Genomic DNA, 18,761 nt, shown 5'->3' on the forward strand with positions numbered 1-18,761 from the left:
GCATGAACTAGGAAAACAGAGAAAGGGTAAGAGTGAAACACATGGCAATCTTCCTCCGATAGATTTGTCTCAAGCATAGATAAGTAACTGAACATCCGGGACCATGGATTTGTCTCAGGCATGGATAAGTAATTGAACTTTTGTGAGCATGAGGAGCAGTTACACATAAATTGACCACAGTGTCTCTGCCAGCGAAAGAACGGCATTAAGAGAGTTTGAATCAGGCTTAACTGTCTTATCAGTGGAAGTCTCTGTCACAAACAGCTGACAAACCTGGCTCCCACTCCCAGGATGCCAAGAATGTCAGCTGGAACAGAGCTGAGAATGCAAACAATAAGTAGATATTAAAAAGTAGCTTGATTTAACAAACATAGAAGCAATGCAAGTAAAAGGGGAGATCCTTAACTGTGGGAAAAACAAATTTGAACTCAGTAGTTGGGTGTGAACTCTTACATAGCGGAGAGCCACCACAGCAAATTGACAGGCATCTTTACCATGTTGCTTTGGCCTTAAATGCCAACTCTGCCTACTACCACTGAGAAGGGCACCCGTAACAAGGATGTGACTGTTGGAAGGCAAAAAAACTCTGTTGTGTGCTCTAGTATATGTGAGCATTCAATCTCCATGGTCCTATTATCCAGGTCCAAACACTTCCAGCCTGTAATCCAGTGGTCACGCTTAGTATAAAACTTGACGGCATCTTGAAAAGAAGAACCAGATGATCAGTTGGCAATGGGACCTTAGCTGGAGCCAATGCTGGAGGGGTTGGTGAGACACGCACTAAACAACATAACATATAACATAACATGCACAGCCAATACCAAAGCTCCGTAGTTTCGATTGTACCTCATGCCTCTTTAATCCCCCACCAGACACTCCTTGTCCCTTTTATTTCACTCTTTCAGGTTCCTGTTTTCTCCCATTGATACTTTTTTACATTTTCCCCTTGTTCTCCCCTTGTGTTATTTTCACTCTATTGCTTTGGGTGAAAGTCTCATGAGGGAAAATAAGTGCTGGTGGGCCCCACCTGCACACACCGGCTCAAATTAAGCAATTCATGGGTTTCTGTCAAGTGATGAGAAATTTGTTGATGGGAATCGCAGAAAGGGGTCATCGCAGTCATGCATGTTATATCATGTCCGGGGATGATTGATCAATAGGAGGGGTAGTACACAGCTTAAACTTTGAGAGTGTGCGTTTCACATATTTTTCACTCATCATGTTGTATACAACTAAGTGATACCTAAACGCAAATATGTAGCACAGTTAGTTGCTTTTTCGTGTGTTACTCAAGATCAAAAGAAATACGTTGTGTGGGAAATGTTACTTTAACGTTATGTGCCTTTGCGAGCCTTAATCATTTGTTTTTCATAAATTAGCCATTTACTAAAAAAAAAGTAGCTCCAATTTTTCATTTTTTTGGGTAAGTAAATTTATGATTTATTATTGACGTGTTTGACTAATGGAAAATACTTGTTTTAGCTGAATTTTTTAAGCCATACCTATGATTTTAGTGTTGGTGCTCTCATAGATTTTACATTTGGATTCTATTTGACACAGTATAGTCGGCTTCAATCGTGAACATGTCTAATTTTGTTTCTAGCATGCCTTGGTGCCTATCGAGCTGGAATATCCAACAGGCTTGGTGCATTGAATTCAGATGGTTCCGTTGACTTGAGGTCTTGTGTCACAGGTTAGTAAAATGTTATTTACTTTAGGTAGAACTTTATGCTAACTTAAATGTATTTAACTAGACAACAGTATTCTGTCTGGTGTAGATATTTGTCCATTGTACTACTGAAGCTCTATTTAACCATTTTTTTTGGTTTTTGTTAAGCAATCTTTTTTCTTGCCATTTTGCTAACAACAACTGTTTGCAATTGAAATATTCACTGTGGTGATCTGCCAACTAGGCACAGATCTACATCAATTGCTTCGCCCACAATGAGAAAGCTTATATTTGGACCGCCCTTTAGAATAGAATGCATGTTTCCTTGTATTGCTGCTATTTCAAACTTTCCAAATACAAACATAGCAAAGAAATTCATCGCCCCAAGCTAGTTGGGTCATGAACCTTGTTTCTCATGTGTAATGCTATTATCAGTAGGTATTGCAGGTAAGGGCAAGCTAACGATGACTGGGGCAGTGGGGGAGCAAGGAAGGGGATGTATTGACCACTGTGCAGATTTCGAAGATATGAGGGCTCAATGGAGATCTCATTGATGGGTACGTGCAGACCTGTCCGCTGCAAAGCAGCCCTTCACCAGGCATGTATGTGCTGCATAAACGCGATATAAGTACATATGTCTTTTTGGGCCATTGATTTTAGCTTTTTGTGGTAGACTCCCTCTCTAGGATGGTTTGTCATCATTCATAATCCTTAGAGAGAATATGGCCGCAAGTTTGTCCCAGGTCCTAGCAATCGGAAATTTTCTGAGACCCCCTAGCCTCTTTTATATGCAATGACATGCTTTTGCTATCCATACATCTTGTGACAGCTTTGTAGCACTGTTTAGTGGGAGGGCCTCAACTTGCCTTCCAGTGTATAGCAACAGTGCTCTTGGCCAGTGTTCATAGTAGAGCCACAGACATTATCTTGGCCTTACCTAATTTGGGGCAGAGGGCCAGGCCCAATATATAGGCCTCTAGAATCATGTAATAACTCCTTCCCACTGTGTTCTCGATGTGAGTGCTGACACCTTGCTAGAATTGTTCCACTATTGGCCAGTCTTGCATCATATGGCTGAATCCTGCCTTTTTACTTGGCATCTGGGGCAAAGTAACATCATACTATAGTACATTTCACTGAGTGCATGGAGGGTCACATAGGAGTCCTACATTTGGTTGTATTGAATATATTGTAGTCTGGAATACCATACTCCTTTTCATGAAAAGGTCCGCCAATATCAGATTCACCTTTATCTTTTTACTTATTCAGGATGCCCCTCCCAGGCCCAGTGGGGCCCTTTAATCCCATATAACTAGTCTCTGGCCACAGCCCAGCTTGAATAAGGTCTGTTTATATTCATGGGTCGGTGGTTCAGAGCCCAGAATACCCCATAGCTCACACATGTCTGCCTTCATAGGCCTGTAGCATAGAAATTGACCTGGGTAAACCCTGTTGTCTCCAAAAATGAGTAGAATGTTCCTAGAGCCCCATTTTCAAACAGATCCCCAACCCCATTTCCAACCTTACCTGCTCCCAATTCACCATTTCTTTCCTGCTCTGGAACACTAAGTGGGCCAGTACTTTATTCAACAGGACTTCAAAGGCATAGGGTACCATATCGGGATTCTCTGCATTGCCGGCCAGTGGCAGTGATGAGCTGCCAACTCTGGGTGTGGTACACAGCCACTGAGTGTGAGGCTCAATATAGTGCAGCTCAAAGTTGGAGTCTTCCACACCCCATAACTGACCTATTGCTTCAATATTGTTAGCGTGACGCTGCCTTCCTACATTTGTTATGAAGTTCATTAACAGACTTTCAACGGCTTTAAAGACCCGTCCAGGGGATATCTGTTGGTAGATTTGCAAAATAATTCAAGACGCTTGGACGGATAACCATTTGGTTAGTGCTATCCTTCCCACAACCGTGAGTGGCAGAGTACTCCATGAAGCTACCTGGGAATTTAAGTTCCCAATGGCCCGCTCATCATTGCCTACCAGAAACTTTAGTACAGAGTGTATATTTATAAACAGACACACACATATAATAACAACTAGATATTTAAAGGTGGCATCCTCCCAACTTTTAACCTCCCCCCTCCACGACCCACCCAGTCTGGTGTTGTCTCTGGGTTCAGTGGGTAAAAACAAGATTTCTCCAAGCTACCTTATAAAGTCAAAAGCTGCCCAAAGTCTTCTAAGTTCTGTGATGAGCTGGAGTTCCGCCCCACATCCCAAATGTACAATAGGCGCTAGTCTGTATAGATAGGGATGATGAGAGTTGTCTACCCACCTGGAATCCCCAGCCTCCTCCTCCTCCTATTCTGAGACGTTCTAGTGCGATGATAGGAGTGGCGGGGGTGGTAGGGCAGCCCTGCCTTGTTCCCCGTCTAATGTGGTATCACACCAGCATCACTTCTCCAGTGTGCAATGTGGCCACTGGGAATGTGTAGAGCACCTTTATCCATTTGCAAAAACCTCACTCAAGCTCAAATCTTATAAGTAGTCAGAGTAGGAATTGCCAGTCCATTCAGTCAAAGGCCTTTTCCATATCAATAGTTAATACGGTAGAACCACACCATACATTGGGGGTTGGCTCTTAATTTTGAGTAACTACCACATGTTCTGTGACATGCTTCACCCTGGAATGAAGCTGTTTAAGTATGTGTGATGTACATGGCAACCGTCTACTAACAAAGATTCTACCTTTACTGTGATCAAAGACTCAAAGTGGGTGCTGCAATACTCCTGAGATATGATAAACAGGGCATTCTACGAGTGCCACACCACAATCTTGACTACAATGGATAGGGGGCGGGTGCCCCAGTGGTAGAGGCTACACTGGGGCTGTGTGCACCCTCTCACAAGCAGTTCTCCATGTCTGTGGGTGCCATGAATGGTCAGAGACAGGGGTACAAGTCTTGCTTGCCGTATATGAATTTACCTCCGGTTAACCACTTGAGGAGAAGGAGGGAGGTAACACATATGCAATTCATCCCTTGTTCAGAAAAGACTCGGTAAGTAAATACTTTTATCGTCTGGCCTTCCATATTACCCCTTAGAGAGGGCAGCTGATTCTTTTGCTAACTGGTGGATGTCCCTTGCAGTGCATATCACTCTTTGTGGCCCTTTGGGGCTACTGAAGAGCTGGCAAACAGTGCTGGATTGATTGCACTCTTCGTTGGCTGAGATATTAGTGCTCTGTGTTCCTTCACATTTAGGCCCTCATTGCAAGGGGCCCAATAACTTCTGATGTGTCCTGTAACTCCTGTTACCACACATCAGAATTTGGAGTGTTTTAAACTTTATTGCACCAGTGCATATTGGGTGCAATTAAACATCCATCTACCGGATACATTTTCGCATGTCCAACCTGATGAAATTTATAAGAGGAAAAACTCTCAGCAAATTCCCCGAACATGCCAATTTTGGCTCCATATGTTATTCGACATAGGGACAAAACTTGTGATTAGCAATAATGATCATGCATAATGCATTCCTTACACCTCGATGTGTCGATTTTTACCATGTGCGATAATTATCTCAGCTAAGACCGGGCCTTAGAAGGGGGCCAACCACCATATTCATAGGGATAGCTGAGCTAAAGCTGAGACAGGGTTATTTCTTGAAGGCTTGTGCCTCACTTTAACGCATTGGTTTTCGTCACTACCTTGACATTCCTTAAAAGTAATTGTTTTTTAATATAATCTTTTTCCCTCCTCTAACGCCCTGCAACATTGCCATGAGTGGATACAGCGATGTCAGTTTGGCATGTGCACGGTGTTAGTAGCCAATATTGTTATTGACTGTGGAGCAATATCATTGTCAAACTTACCTTACATAAAGAAGTTGTATATCTAACACACATCCTGAACTTAATTGTTTTCAATTTGGTCTCTGATTTGAAACAGAATTAAAATGAGGTATAGTGACGTAAGCAGATGTGTGTGGGATTACACAGTTTTTTCAAGTGAAGAATCTGGCATTTGAACCCAAGTTTCTGGGTTATACAGGATGAATATTTCTTTAGTCCATAAGGAGGTCATGGCGGCCTCTTTCCTTCACTAGGACAGCTTTGGCTTTTAGATGACATCCACCAGATAACAAAAGGCAGCAAGATCAACATGCTGTCCTCATGTTGCACTGTTCTATTCAGTTCCAATTTGTATTTTATCTGATTTACTATTGGACTTTAAAAAAAATCACTATTATTAAACTTTAAGCAAGTGTACAAACCCCTTTTTTAAATGATTAAAGTACAGAACATAAAAAAGCAAATAGAAATTTAGAAAATGGAGAAATAAAAGGGAAAAAGAAATACAAGAAAAGTGATAGCAGTTACAATAATAATGAATTACAATGTTAACGTTGCAGTTTCTTTACTACTTTCAAAATAAGGAGTATAATAAAAATGTGAAAGACGCCAAGTTCAGAGCTCAAATGTCAAGGGCCTCCACAGCCAAAGCATACGGTTCCATCCAAGTATTGGGGTCTGGTGGCTTCCCAGTGAATCTTTCTCCAGTAATACTAGCATCACTTTTTCCTGTCTAGCACACATCAGAAGTTGACCCAGTTGGACCCTAAATTGTTTTCTGACCTTATTAAACCTCAATAGTATGTTGTTTATAGAAAGCTTCCATAAATTGACATCCTACTTCAATCCATTGCACAACACACATCTCCTGACCCAATTTATGAATGTAAGGCAGGTCCGATAAATCTGGTTTAGCAGAAAATATAACCTTATTCACTACTGACTTCACAGTTTGGTCCCAAACCAGACACATCAACAAGATTAATCATGGTGTACCAGCCCTGGCCTCTTCATCGATAGCTCCAAAGTCTTAAATGCCTCTCACCATGCCCTCCTGCCATCAATACCTGATCTTTTCTGGGAAAATCTTCAAACAAATTTAGCCAGATACGACTATTGTGATTCTAAACAATAGCAATTGAAATCATTCCTTCTAATTCATTGAGTGTTCAGTTTAATTCCAGGGTGTGAGTTCATCTAGGTGTAAGGAAGTCAAGATACCATAACTTGTGGGAGTGAGCAAATCACACCCTGCAATATATAAAGGTCCTCTGAAGGACCTCCTTCTTTATCACAGCTACCCTTGCCATTACAACTTACTAAGACTCAAAGAATATTCAGAACCACATTGGCCTTCGGTGACTGGGCCTCATTGATTTCTAAATATTTCTGAGCTCTAGGATGCCAAAATAGCTCTAACTCTGGCAGGTCTTTCACGCAGTACGAGTGCCACAAAAAACGATGGTGATCTGGACCAACTATTCTAAGGGACGAAAGATCTCCATACTTGGCTATTAGCAAGACCGTATGTGGAACAGCTGGCAATTATCGCCCCCCCATTCTCACTCTTGCTCTAAAACTGGTATTAAATAACCTGATCCAGCTAACAAAACTGAGTTGAAGATAGGCGACTCCAATACCAGGAACAGAAACTAATCTAATCTAAGAATCTAAAGGTATAACAAGTTTTTTATATAATTCGGGAGGCATAGTTTTCCTCCTCCATTTTTAAGAAATGTCTATCAAGAACCAAATAGTGCCAGTTCACCATTGTACTTCTGTGTGGAACTACACCCAATCGGTCTTGCAACATTCTCAAGCTTAAATCCAGTAACTGTTTAGTAGTTATATATTCCCTCGGGGGAATAGTTTTGACTATTACTTTTCTTTTACCCAAATGCAAGCCAACTTCCACTGCATCCTTCCTTATTCCTATTATAGAACTTGGAATTGTTTTATTCTGTGTGTGCAGATGCCAGAAAAAAGTACAGAGTACCTGATTCTACCACAACCGTTCAAAAGATACAAGCAATCCTGAAATTTGATATTTTGTTAAACGCAAAATCGAAGGCTATGAATGCGTAATTAGTCACTTTTGTATCCTGAACAATGGCAATATAAACAGATGCCTTTTACACTAAGATGGAAATAACTGGACTGCTGGAAACTAACACTACAGCTATGCTGTCAAAATTTGACTTCGAAGGGTGGGACAAGTTATAATCCTACTAGAATTCTTACCATAGGATGAGCACACAGATAGTAACAGGAGCACAGCTTGGTGGGCTAACACATCCAATTCCCCAGAGCTACCAGCCAATAAATACCCTGGGACCCCAAACCCATCAAGCTTGAACAATGTAACAGCACTACCATTTAAATAATCACGTTTATGTCAAACCCGACTCTGCAAGCAGGACGTCATTTCTTGGAAAAAGATTTTGATAAATGCAGGTGGAACCATTCATGAGTAGCACTCAAAGCTAAATCTGTAAAGAAGCATGACTTGGGTCCAATCAAAAGCACTTTACGTCTAGTGTAGTGGAGGTACTCCTTAGCATACAGATGAAAATCCACATTTTAGTAAGTTATAATGGAGATCCCTTTTCTAGTCAATGGGGGGTTCTTGCACAAGAAGAAAGTTAAATAAAAATATTGTAAAACATAGTGCCTTACAGCAGTTTTAGCAGTGTGCTCAAGGCAACTACTACCTATCTAGATTTTAGGTCACATTCCCAGAGAAAGATCAGATGTCCTATTATTGAGAAGGCAGAAGACGAAATAGTGCTAAACGCATCTGTGCTAAGACGTGATGGTCTTGCAAAATCTAATTCATCCCACAAGATCATTATGACAGAACCCAAGGCAGCATTCTGTACCTCCATCATCAACATCACTTCCAATAGAAGAAGAACACTACTTAATGGAATTAAGCATTGTGTTAACTACTCCATTCCTCACTCTCCGCATTAATATTTCAAGGAAATGTGCATCAAGATCAACAACATTTTTCAAGACTGTCCTTTCAAAATACGGCAACACCACAACAATGGAAAACATGAACCAGCATCCAACCACCTATGCAAAGGGATTAGTAAAGACTCTTTATTTCATTTTCAATAAGGATAACATTGCCCTGTTTCTATGGCGATAAACCACAAAATGTCTATTGCGAACCAATTGTACCACTATCAAAGTAGTCAATGCATCGCTCATCTAAAGTATCTTTGCTGACCCCCTCAATAACTGGACATATCTACGTGTGTTGAAGATGATCATGTTGTACTTTGACTAGCCTACCAATTATTGTTTGATCACCCACATACCATTTCTTGGCAATCTTAAAAACACCAAATACTACTAATTTTGTTTCAGTCTGCTGTTCAGCATAGAGTGAGCGTCTGAAAACTTTCAGCGCTCTGCTCATCCTCTCCTTGGGATAGCTTTGTTCGCCCTAAGTTGTCAGGCTATGCCCAGACGTGGGTCCCTTGCTCACTTTGCCACTGGATTCAAGCTAACCTGGATGATAAGGTCTGTTAGCCCGAAACCGGTCTCAGGATGCTTGTTTCCAGTCCAGAGACGACATGGCTTGGCAGTTCGGGCTGGACTGTTCCCATGAGGCACAGGGTCAAGATTGATTTGCATATAGCTGTGTCTAAACTGGGGTGGCGGAGTGAGCTAAAGAACAATGATGGATTCAACCCAGATCTGTGAATGGGGGTGAGTGTCTGAAAAGTTTCTGCGCTCCGTCCATCATCTCCTTGTGCTCAGCACAGAGATGGCAGCTACATACTTGTTCTATGACACACTCTTCATCTGAGGCAGCAGCGACCCCTGGCCCTTCTTCTTGTTTGATCTTTCAGCAGCCATTTATCCCTGTTCAGCCCCACTTTCCGTAGGAATAAATGCGTAAATAGCATCACACCGCAATGGCTAGCATCCACCTTGAAGACAGATCCCAACTCATCCAAATGAGCTCTTCCACATCGGAAACTACAGCCATCAATTCTCCATACCTCATGAAACAAAGTCCTTTCTCCAATTGACTCACCTCAGAACGGTCACCCAAGCACTACTCCTGTTACATCAAGACCCAGACAACGCCTAACACTCCAGCATCCAAAAATCCCTCCAGACATCCCTGAAGAGTGCCTTCATTAACAAAGTCCATCATAGAAAAGGATTAAGAAGTTAAATAGGATCACTCCTACCCTCACTGAACTTCATTGACTCTACCTACACACCAGCATCATCTTGAAGGTATATGGGTCATATTCAAGATGTTAAACACAATCACTCTGTGCATACCTGGCAAGTAAAATCAGGATCTTTAGGGCTTTTGAAAACTCGTTGCACCCAGGACTGGTAGACTCAGAAAGTGCAGAGAAGAATGGACCACAGAACATCTCCTGCTATGCACAGAGGATATGGAGCTTCATCCCACTGCGATCCAGCTAGCACAACCCTCCTCCACTTGCGAGATCAAATGAAGACCCATCTCTTGAAGCAGCACTTTTTCTTGAGAAACTTCCCTGATTATCACTTTCCGATTCACGAGAACCTACCACGCAACTCACCTTCTCTTCTACACGGATTTATACACCTTCCGTCTTGTGCCTTCTGCACCCTTCCTGTTAATCTGCCTCCATGCACTTTTTCTCCACGCTTGGCATTATCTGTTACCGCTTCTGCTGAGAATACGTATTTTATGTCTATTTACCACAGGGAACCCTTTGTAGAGCACTTCATCCGTTTGTGCTACAGGCATACACATACATACATACATACATACATTTGCCATAATGTGCTAATAGGTGAACTACTGACTGAAAAGCCATGGACTGCAAAACCATGGACTCGGCACTATAGCCTGACAAAATATCAGTTTTAGATAAATAACTCCCTTCCAAAATGTCAACCAACTTTTTAAACATTTTAAATCCAGCAAAACTCTCTTTCAATCTTTTCTTGGATTGTTCATTTTGTTATTATAAGTCCTGTGCCAAAATATTGGGAGTAGTTGCTTGAGATTGGCTATAGATGCGTGTCGAAGTTTTTATTTGGATATATATATATATATATATATATATATATATATATATATATATATATATATATATATATATATATATATATACAATAGCGAAATGTTGGCAGTCTTTATTAATGAGTTTGTGTTTTTAGTCTGTTTCACCTGAAATCATGTACCGTGAAAGAAGACCGTGATAAAAAAGAGCAAATCATTTTCTTTTTTGTGTTTTTGGATTATGTTCGTAATGTACATGAGGTAATTTACCCGGAGGTAGCTAAAATTGTCACAAACTGGCCCCTAAGAAACCTAATTCTAACATGCGTGATGTACATCGAAAATGTGAATGACATACTTGTGCCTCAGCACCTTAACTGCTACAAACGTGGACGCAATTTAGTGGGTTGTGCACCAGCCAAAGGGCATACAGTGATCTCTTCAAAACACTTTAAAAACATAATTTTAATTAATTCATGTCACAGAATAATTTTCATTGAGAGAGGAAATCCCCACTAGCGTCCTACATCTTCCCCTCTAGCCTCCTACATCTTCACAATATCACCCTCCAATGTTGCTGCTCTAACTTTCATAATATCCCTTCTCCAGCCATCATTATGTTCATCACGCAAAAAAAATTGCCATATTTAAATAATTTTGTTAAGACAACTTCAGATTTGGCATCAGTTTGACCTTAAAATGACATTATTTTCCAAAACTTAAATGACACGATCATGAACAAATATTTATGGTCAGTGGCAAAGCAGGGGTGCCAGGGTCCCTAATGCAAACATGGACAAGTGGGCAAACTAGACTGTTTAATTAGTGAAAAAGTCATCTACAGTTGTGGTGAATGGGACCCCCCAGCTCTGGGCCCCCGTTCCACTGCCACACCATTAATGCCCACTCCCCTGTTCATGTTATCTAGGGATGAAGTAGGTTGGCATGTCTGGGCATGGGCCCTTCGGTTACATATGCCTAAAATGTAATCGTTTATTTTCTTTTTATTTCGCACAGAGATTTCCGACCAGTGTAATCCTCTTCCCTGCTATAAAGATGGCTATAAAGAATGTATAGACGGGAAAGCCACTTACACCTGCGTCTGTAAATCTGGATGGCAAGGAGACACATGCGAAGAAGGTATTTAAAATCTACAACTACTTATTATTTGCAAAACTATTTCTTCAACATTACCAGTTACATCTTGTAGCATGGGTTTTGGTCATACAACAATTATAGAAAAATTCCACTTATATTTTGGATCTCATTATTGTTTTCAGTCGGTGTGTGTGCACTTAACCTCTACATTACATTCCTTTTGATGTTTAAATCTTACCTTCCTGTGTCCAAAAACCACTGACTGGATCCTGATTCAGTAGATACCCTTTCCAAACACTCAATTGGAATTTCTGCCAGGGTATATTTGCATCTTCAGTTATAGTGATGGGCCAGTGGTAGTGTGCGACAAAACAGACTGAGGTCCTGATTCACAAAGGGCCTCTGCACTCGTGGCGGCGGCCCTGCAGTGCTGGGGGAGTCTCCACACTCAGGCAGAGTCTATGATATTCTTATGGCGGAGATTCCGCCCGAGTGCGGAGACTCCCCCGCGCACTTGTGGCGGAGGCCCTGCAGTCCTGAGGGAGTCTCTGCTCACAGGGTGGAGTCTCCGCAGTTCTTATTGAGGAGATCACCCCCTCAGTGCAGGAACTTCCCCACCACACAATCTTGGCGGAGGCCCTTTGGGAATCTGACCCTCATTATGTGGCAAGATTTCCTGAACTACATGTGAAGGAAAAGACAAATTATGCAACATAAGCTATTAAAGGCAAACTACAGTGTGAATGATTAAATAACGGATAATGGTTTATTTCTGCATTAGAAGGTAATTTGTTTTTACTAAAGTGCTCTGTGATTCCACTGCTTTGAAGGGTTTTTAAATGCCTTGCACATTAATAGAAGTAAGCTACATTTTGTATATTTTTGCCCCTCGTTATATTCTTTATTTAAAAAAGGTGTGGCACATTCTAGGGCATTGCTGTGTTGATATTATGATATTACTTTAATATACACAGTTAATGACACAAAAAATGGTTTACATTGTGTTGTACCCTTACTCGCAGGTTGACACAGGTAGCCAGGTCGAGTTTAGTAGCCTTCTTTATTGGTTGCAAGTAAATAAGTACATCAGTCCATATTCCTGTTGCCAGCCCTTATTCCAGCCCCAACAGGAGAAGCCTTCCTGCTGCTCAGCCCTTCTCCAACTTCCACCACTCATCCACACAGGCACCCTGGCATTCCATTCATCACAGTCACGCCAACATTCCGTTACCATCTCTCACTCTGGCTGATCAGCTAGGAGACAGCTACACTGGATTACATACAATGACACTTAAGAAGATATAACATATTGCTTTAGAAAATGAGGAGGTGTTTAGATTAAAAAAACTCAAAAAACTCTGTAGACGCAGTAAAATTACATTCACTAACAGCTGATGTTTTTTTTGTTGAGTGTAAGCGAAGGCCCGCCTTGTCTTACAGTATAAAAGACTTACACAGCTTTAAACTAAGCAGAAAATATATCAAAGACTCACTTCTTGTAACAAAAGGGTGCTTTATTCTGCTGAACCCAGGTATGTTTCAATATTGGTCTCCTGAGTCTCAAATAGGGTTTTTTCTAAGTCCACACCACTGGTCTTGAGGCTCTTTCCAACAAGAAAACATAGTCAGAACCCTGCTGTATGTTGCATATTTATTATGTATTGTATTGGATTGTATTTATTGTATTGCAGCCTTTAATAGGGCTTACTACACCTATGTGGGCGCTGAAGCACTTGTCTACATGAGTAGTACGCTACACCATGTATGTTTCTTACCAGGAGGGATAAGACCTTAAAGAGCGATCTTAAATGTTTGGGATTCCTTCAAGTTCTGAATAAAACTGATGCTTTGAGTGCATTGCCATGTAATCCTAAATAAGCAATAACAGTGAAAGAAGGAATGAATCAATATTTCTGCTCGGTTTCAAATGCATTGTGCCAAACATTTCCTTCCCACTGTTGGCAAAACACATCCCCCTGTCCTTGGGGCACGTTAGGGATGTTAACAACTTCTTTGTCTACAGCTCACCCCTTAATGCCCCAATAGAGCAAATAATGCATGAAAGGTAAATAGTTAACCATTCCAAAGCATCAGAAGCTGCACGTCATTCCATGTGCAGCGTTCTTAGCTACCTTTGAGCTGTTTGAGCAGACATCTTCATTGTTAAAAATTGACGATTATGGAGCTTTGAAAGTCATAAGTGTATTGAAGCACACTGGTGGGTATATTAATGTATTTTTACGTGACGGGAAATATCTCCAAGCAGCCCAAGAAAATATCAAATTGGAAATCAAACCGGGTGGAACAACCAGATTCAGAGAATGTGTAAACGACTCATAAGTGAAACAAACTTTAAAAATATGCATGCAACCAAAAAAAAAATGGTAGTGGGAAAAGGCGAACGTGTTTTTAAAAAATGCACACAAAAAAATAAGTAGAAGCATTTTCCTTGAGATGAAGTTTGCTGTTGACAGGTTATGTTATGGTAAAAATTTCTTATAAAGCGCTCGTACACCGATTAGTTTCTTGGCGCTGAACTTAAGAATTTTGCTGGGACCTCATGTAATTAGTTTTCAACAAGTCTACTTATAAGCTTGGATAAATAGCCAGGTCTTAAGAAGTCTACGGAATCTAACAAATTCAGTGCAGGTTCTAATGTCTAACAGGAGAGTATTCCAGAAGCTGGGAGCCAATACTGCAAACCTTCAGCCACCTATTTGTTTGCATTAGCGATGGGGGTCACTCGTGTGAGGACTACATTTCAGCACCTCCTTTTAATCTCCACTCTTTGGATTCAGCGCCAGTTCCTTGTCCAGGCTCATTCGCTGAATCTCAGTGTGCCTAACTGTTAGTTTCAAACTGCAGAACCACCGAATATTGTCAGTTGTTCCAAATCCCAAGCAGTCAAAAGAGAGGTCGAAGTGGGCGGGATCTGTACCTATACTTTTTTTGATTTGACAAAAACAGTTCCTATACTATGTTAAAAGGCAACCATTCCTGGACCGTTAATTCTGACATTTGAGATGGTTCAGCTGAAGTGGAAGGGAAGAGAGTCTCCTGTGCTGTGAAGCCGAGGGAGGGGCAGACAGCTGAAAATGAAACAGGCCTTTTTGCCAGGGTGCCTGCTTTTTTGCCAGATTGCCTGCTGTCTCGAAGAAGTGTAAATGGCTACTCTGCAAATGTAAAGACTGCTTGGTAGCCCATATTGGCTTTAAATTATGGAGTCACTTGAGGAGTGTTCTTTTTGAGAGGTGGTGTAAGGTTGCCTGATGATCTAGTGCGTCCTTTTAAGGGACATTAAAAAAAATGTTTTCACTAGGTGCAGTCTGCATATTACTCAGAGCTACATTTTCGAAACACTTTTGAAAAAATCTTAAACCTAAATCTTTTTCTGCACTTTGTGTCAGCCTGTCCTATACTGTGTGTAATGCTGTAAATATTCACAGTGCTTTCTATCACAGTCTGGGACCACATACTACTAAAAACTCACCAGTCACTGTTCCCCACTGCACCAACCAGAATTCAGTTCTGTGGCTCTCTGGACACACACACACACACACAGATATCTGCAGTGATCACATTTACCAATGGAGATTTCAAAACATAAAGTGAATTACTTACTGATTAGTTTTACTAGCATTTATTTTTCATTTAACATGTGTAATTTTACATCCAGTTACTTGAAAGTGAAAGACCAACAAACTAGTTACAGAATATTTTGTTCTATTTAGCCATGCCTTGGGTCCGCCCCCACACTCAACAAAAATTAGAGGCAAAAGAGGGAATATAACCAGGTAGCCCGCCACTCAGGGAATACATACAAAAATAACCTGGTTAGACAAAACACTTTTAGTAACTTGCATTAAGCGGGTATTCTATACTCCTAGGTATGGCTATGTTACATTGTCTAATCATGCCTACCTCATAGTGTTCTTAAAATCGTTTTTGTTTAAACACTTTTATCAGCCATCTGAGAATAATCTCACACCCAACAAAGAAAAAATGTTGTAGAAGTCAGAAAGTGCCTCACGTGAGCACTATTCATGGAACTATTGGTTGGTACTCACCAGTTTGCTCGTTCTGTCATCATCTGCAACTTTCTTGACAGAAAAAAAATGAGTGTAGCCTAACTCTTATACTCATGTGAAGTGGTCAAAGAATATTGTGTAGATAATAGTGCCATCTATCAAACATCTAAGCCCCGTAGTGGCCTCACATTCACTGCCCTGCCCCCTTGGACTCAGGATCACAGTTCTCATACTGTAAAAAAAAAAAAAAAAGTATTGTTATTGTTTTTTAGAGATATGTATCATATAATTAAATTAATCATAAGCCAGCTTTGACAGCCCCGATCACGAAATATTAGACGGATCCGCCTCACAATCCCAAAAGCCCAACATGGTGCCAACAAATGCCCCATATTTTACAGTATTTTTTATGGCGGCCACGTGCTGCATACACAGATTCCTCCATTTGTGAACACCAGTCCATGACATTCTGCCAGATGTGTAAGTAAAGAGCAGTCTTTCATATCCCGTTCCGGGAAATCTCACGTTTCCCTAGCAAGGTACCCAAACCCACCAAGTATCTCTCAGATCACCTGCCCCAAGCTCCTCTATCAAACCCAGAACCACAATCTGAGGGGAACAGTCTGTTGGCCTCCCCAACACAGCTGATAAAACCCACAGAATTTGGGGCCAATATCATTGTATGACAGGCCACAATCAGATCATTAGCAGGTATTAGCATCATCGATGTCATGCGGCCGATAGAAGTTTTCCCACTTTCTACAGCCATTCAGACATCAAATAGGTCGTATGGAGAATAACATTAATTTGAATCAAAGTGGGAGTTGGTGACCAGGTACTGATCAATCTGGAAGACCCCTTTGAGGCGTGGCATAAGGAGCTTTACCTCCGTAGGGCTGTACTCTCGGACTATTTCCAGATCGAGAGATAGAATAAGGCATGACGGAGCTACAAAAAAATGGAAAAACTGCATTTGATGTAAAATGAAAGTCAACCTACAACTCGGAAAAGGGACTCCTAGAAGAACCTTGCCACATATCACCAAACTGGGAGATGCCAATGAGGCCCCATCGTTGAAACCCCTCTAGGCCCGCCACATGACTGAGAAGAGTGCCTAAAAGCCACCCCGTGATATCTGGTAAAGCTCGGGGAATTGGAGACCCATATAAACAACCAATAATCAGCTCCTAGGACGTGAGAGAAAGTCCTGTGTGATACACCGGGCCCTCACACCCGTGAAGCCAGTCATTCAGGACCACCAAGTAGGAGGCCCAGTAGTAAAGCCACAGATCTGCTGCTGCCAGACCCCATCATAGGTGGATTGCACACATTTACGAAGGCTATATGAAGAACCCTGTAGTTCCACAAAAAGGGAGGTATAAGAGCCTGGACCGAGTGAAAGCAAGCTGATGGAATACTGTGGGGGACGTTCGGTAGAATGTACAAGACCAGACCAGGCAAGCCACCATGTTAAAAAGCACAATTCTGCTCAAGAGGTTTAGGGGTAGAGATGCCCAACGTTTGGGATCTTTCCTCATACGTGCCACAAGAGGTGTAATATTCAGCGACCACGTCAGGTCGGGAACCTATGAGATATATATCCAAGGTAAAGAAAGCTTAGCCGATGAAGGGGTATAGAGCCATGCCAGCCATGATCCTGCAGGGGACCCATCAAGGGAATAAGCACACACTTCAAATGGTTAGCCAAGAGCTCAGATACTTGGCTGTAGAGGTTGAGTATGTTTAAAGCCTGAGGACCTGATGACAAGGGATCGTGGTGGAAAAGCACTACGCCACCAGCATAAAGCGCGCCTTAGTCCTCTGGCAAAGCGTCTCCCCACCAAAATCCCTGTATCTGTGCATCACAGCGGACTCTCATCGCTAAGGGCTCAATCACAAGAGTGAACAGGAGAGGGGATAACGGGCAACCCTTTCTAGTGCCCCGTTGAATTGGAAATGCACAAGAGAGAGCAATTCAGGCAGATCTGTATTGAAGCACCAGTTTATGTATTTTGCACATATCTGATGAACTTGGTAACGAAACCCAGTCGAGCCATTAAATCCCAAAGGAAGTCCCAGTCAACAGAGTCAAATGCCTTCCCAAAATCGAGAAGAAGGAAGGTGTTGGAGCCGGGCATGAGATGACATTATGCCACAGCACTTGCACACATCCGGATACAGTTGCAAATCTTGCGAAGAGGCATTAAGCCTCATTGATCCTACGTGATCAATTTGGGGATTACATGAAAGAGGTGATTATCAAGTATCTTGGAATAAAGTTTGTGTTCAGTGTTGATAAGGGACATTTGGTGATACGCACAGGACTCAGAGGGGCACCCTGGCTGGTGAAGGACCACAATTCTGGGTACAATCGTTTCCACTGGAAACCGTCCATTAGAGATGGCCTCATTGTATAGCACCAGCAAATGGGGTAGCAACAGGTCAGAAAGAGTAAAGGGCTTATCCAATGTAGCTGCATCGCCGGGTACGAGCGAACAGAGAGGCATGTCAGTAATCAGGGAGAAGAAAACTCACGCTGGGGTCGGGTGTGGCGGGTGTACAGCTCACCGCAGTAGTCAGCAAAGGCAGCTGCTAAAGCACTAGTCTCCTAAGCAAGCCATCCTCAGTGACCTGGATGCCCGAGATAACTCTGTTGGTAAGACCAGCGCGAGGCCAATCAATATAAAAGTTTGCTGGATTTATCACCCCAACCATACACCCTGTTTTGGGAGGTACTCCAGCATCGCTGAGCCTCATCAAGGCTCAACTGATGCAGCGAAAGCCAGTCCTGGGCAAGTTGGTGAGGCTCAACGGGATCAGCCGCCTATGCTTCATCAGCTTGAGCGACAGAGTACTAGCCCTTCAGCCTACAACAACCGTTGCGGTTCTAGTTTCCGAAAATGTATGCACACCCCTCATATGTGCCTTACTGGAAGCTCAAAGAGTCCCGGGAGACACCAGTCTCAACATTGAGTTGCAGGAAGGAAAGCAGCTCTTGAGGCAGAAATTCAGCCGCAGTCGCATTCACAAGGTGCCAAGCACTGTGGCACCAAATCGGACGATTTCCCCAGGCCTCACAAACCAGTTGGACAGTGGCAGGTGTGTGATCAGAAATGCGATGCAACAGAA

At 42.1% G+C, this 18,761-nt stretch overlaps 1 protein-coding gene across 1 annotated transcript in view; it reads left to right on the forward strand.

Annotated features, from left to right (window-relative positions):
* PROS1 (protein S) overlaps positions 1-18,761 on the forward strand; it is a 469,412-nt gene that overhangs the window by 175,527 nt on the left and 275,124 nt on the right. Inside the window, exons 4-5 of the mRNA XM_086934426.1 lie at positions 1,604-1,693; positions 11,524-11,646. Coding sequence (XP_086790552.1) covers positions 1,604-1,693; positions 11,524-11,646 — 213 coding nt within the window. The remainder of the gene's footprint in view (positions 1-1,603; positions 1,694-11,523; positions 11,647-18,761) is intronic.

Source organism: Lissotriton vulgaris, chromosome 8 (assembly GCF_964263255.1).
Source record: "Lissotriton vulgaris chromosome 8, aLisVul1.2, whole genome shotgun sequence".
Taxonomy (NCBI): domain Eukaryota; kingdom Metazoa; phylum Chordata; class Amphibia; order Caudata; family Salamandridae; genus Lissotriton; species Lissotriton vulgaris.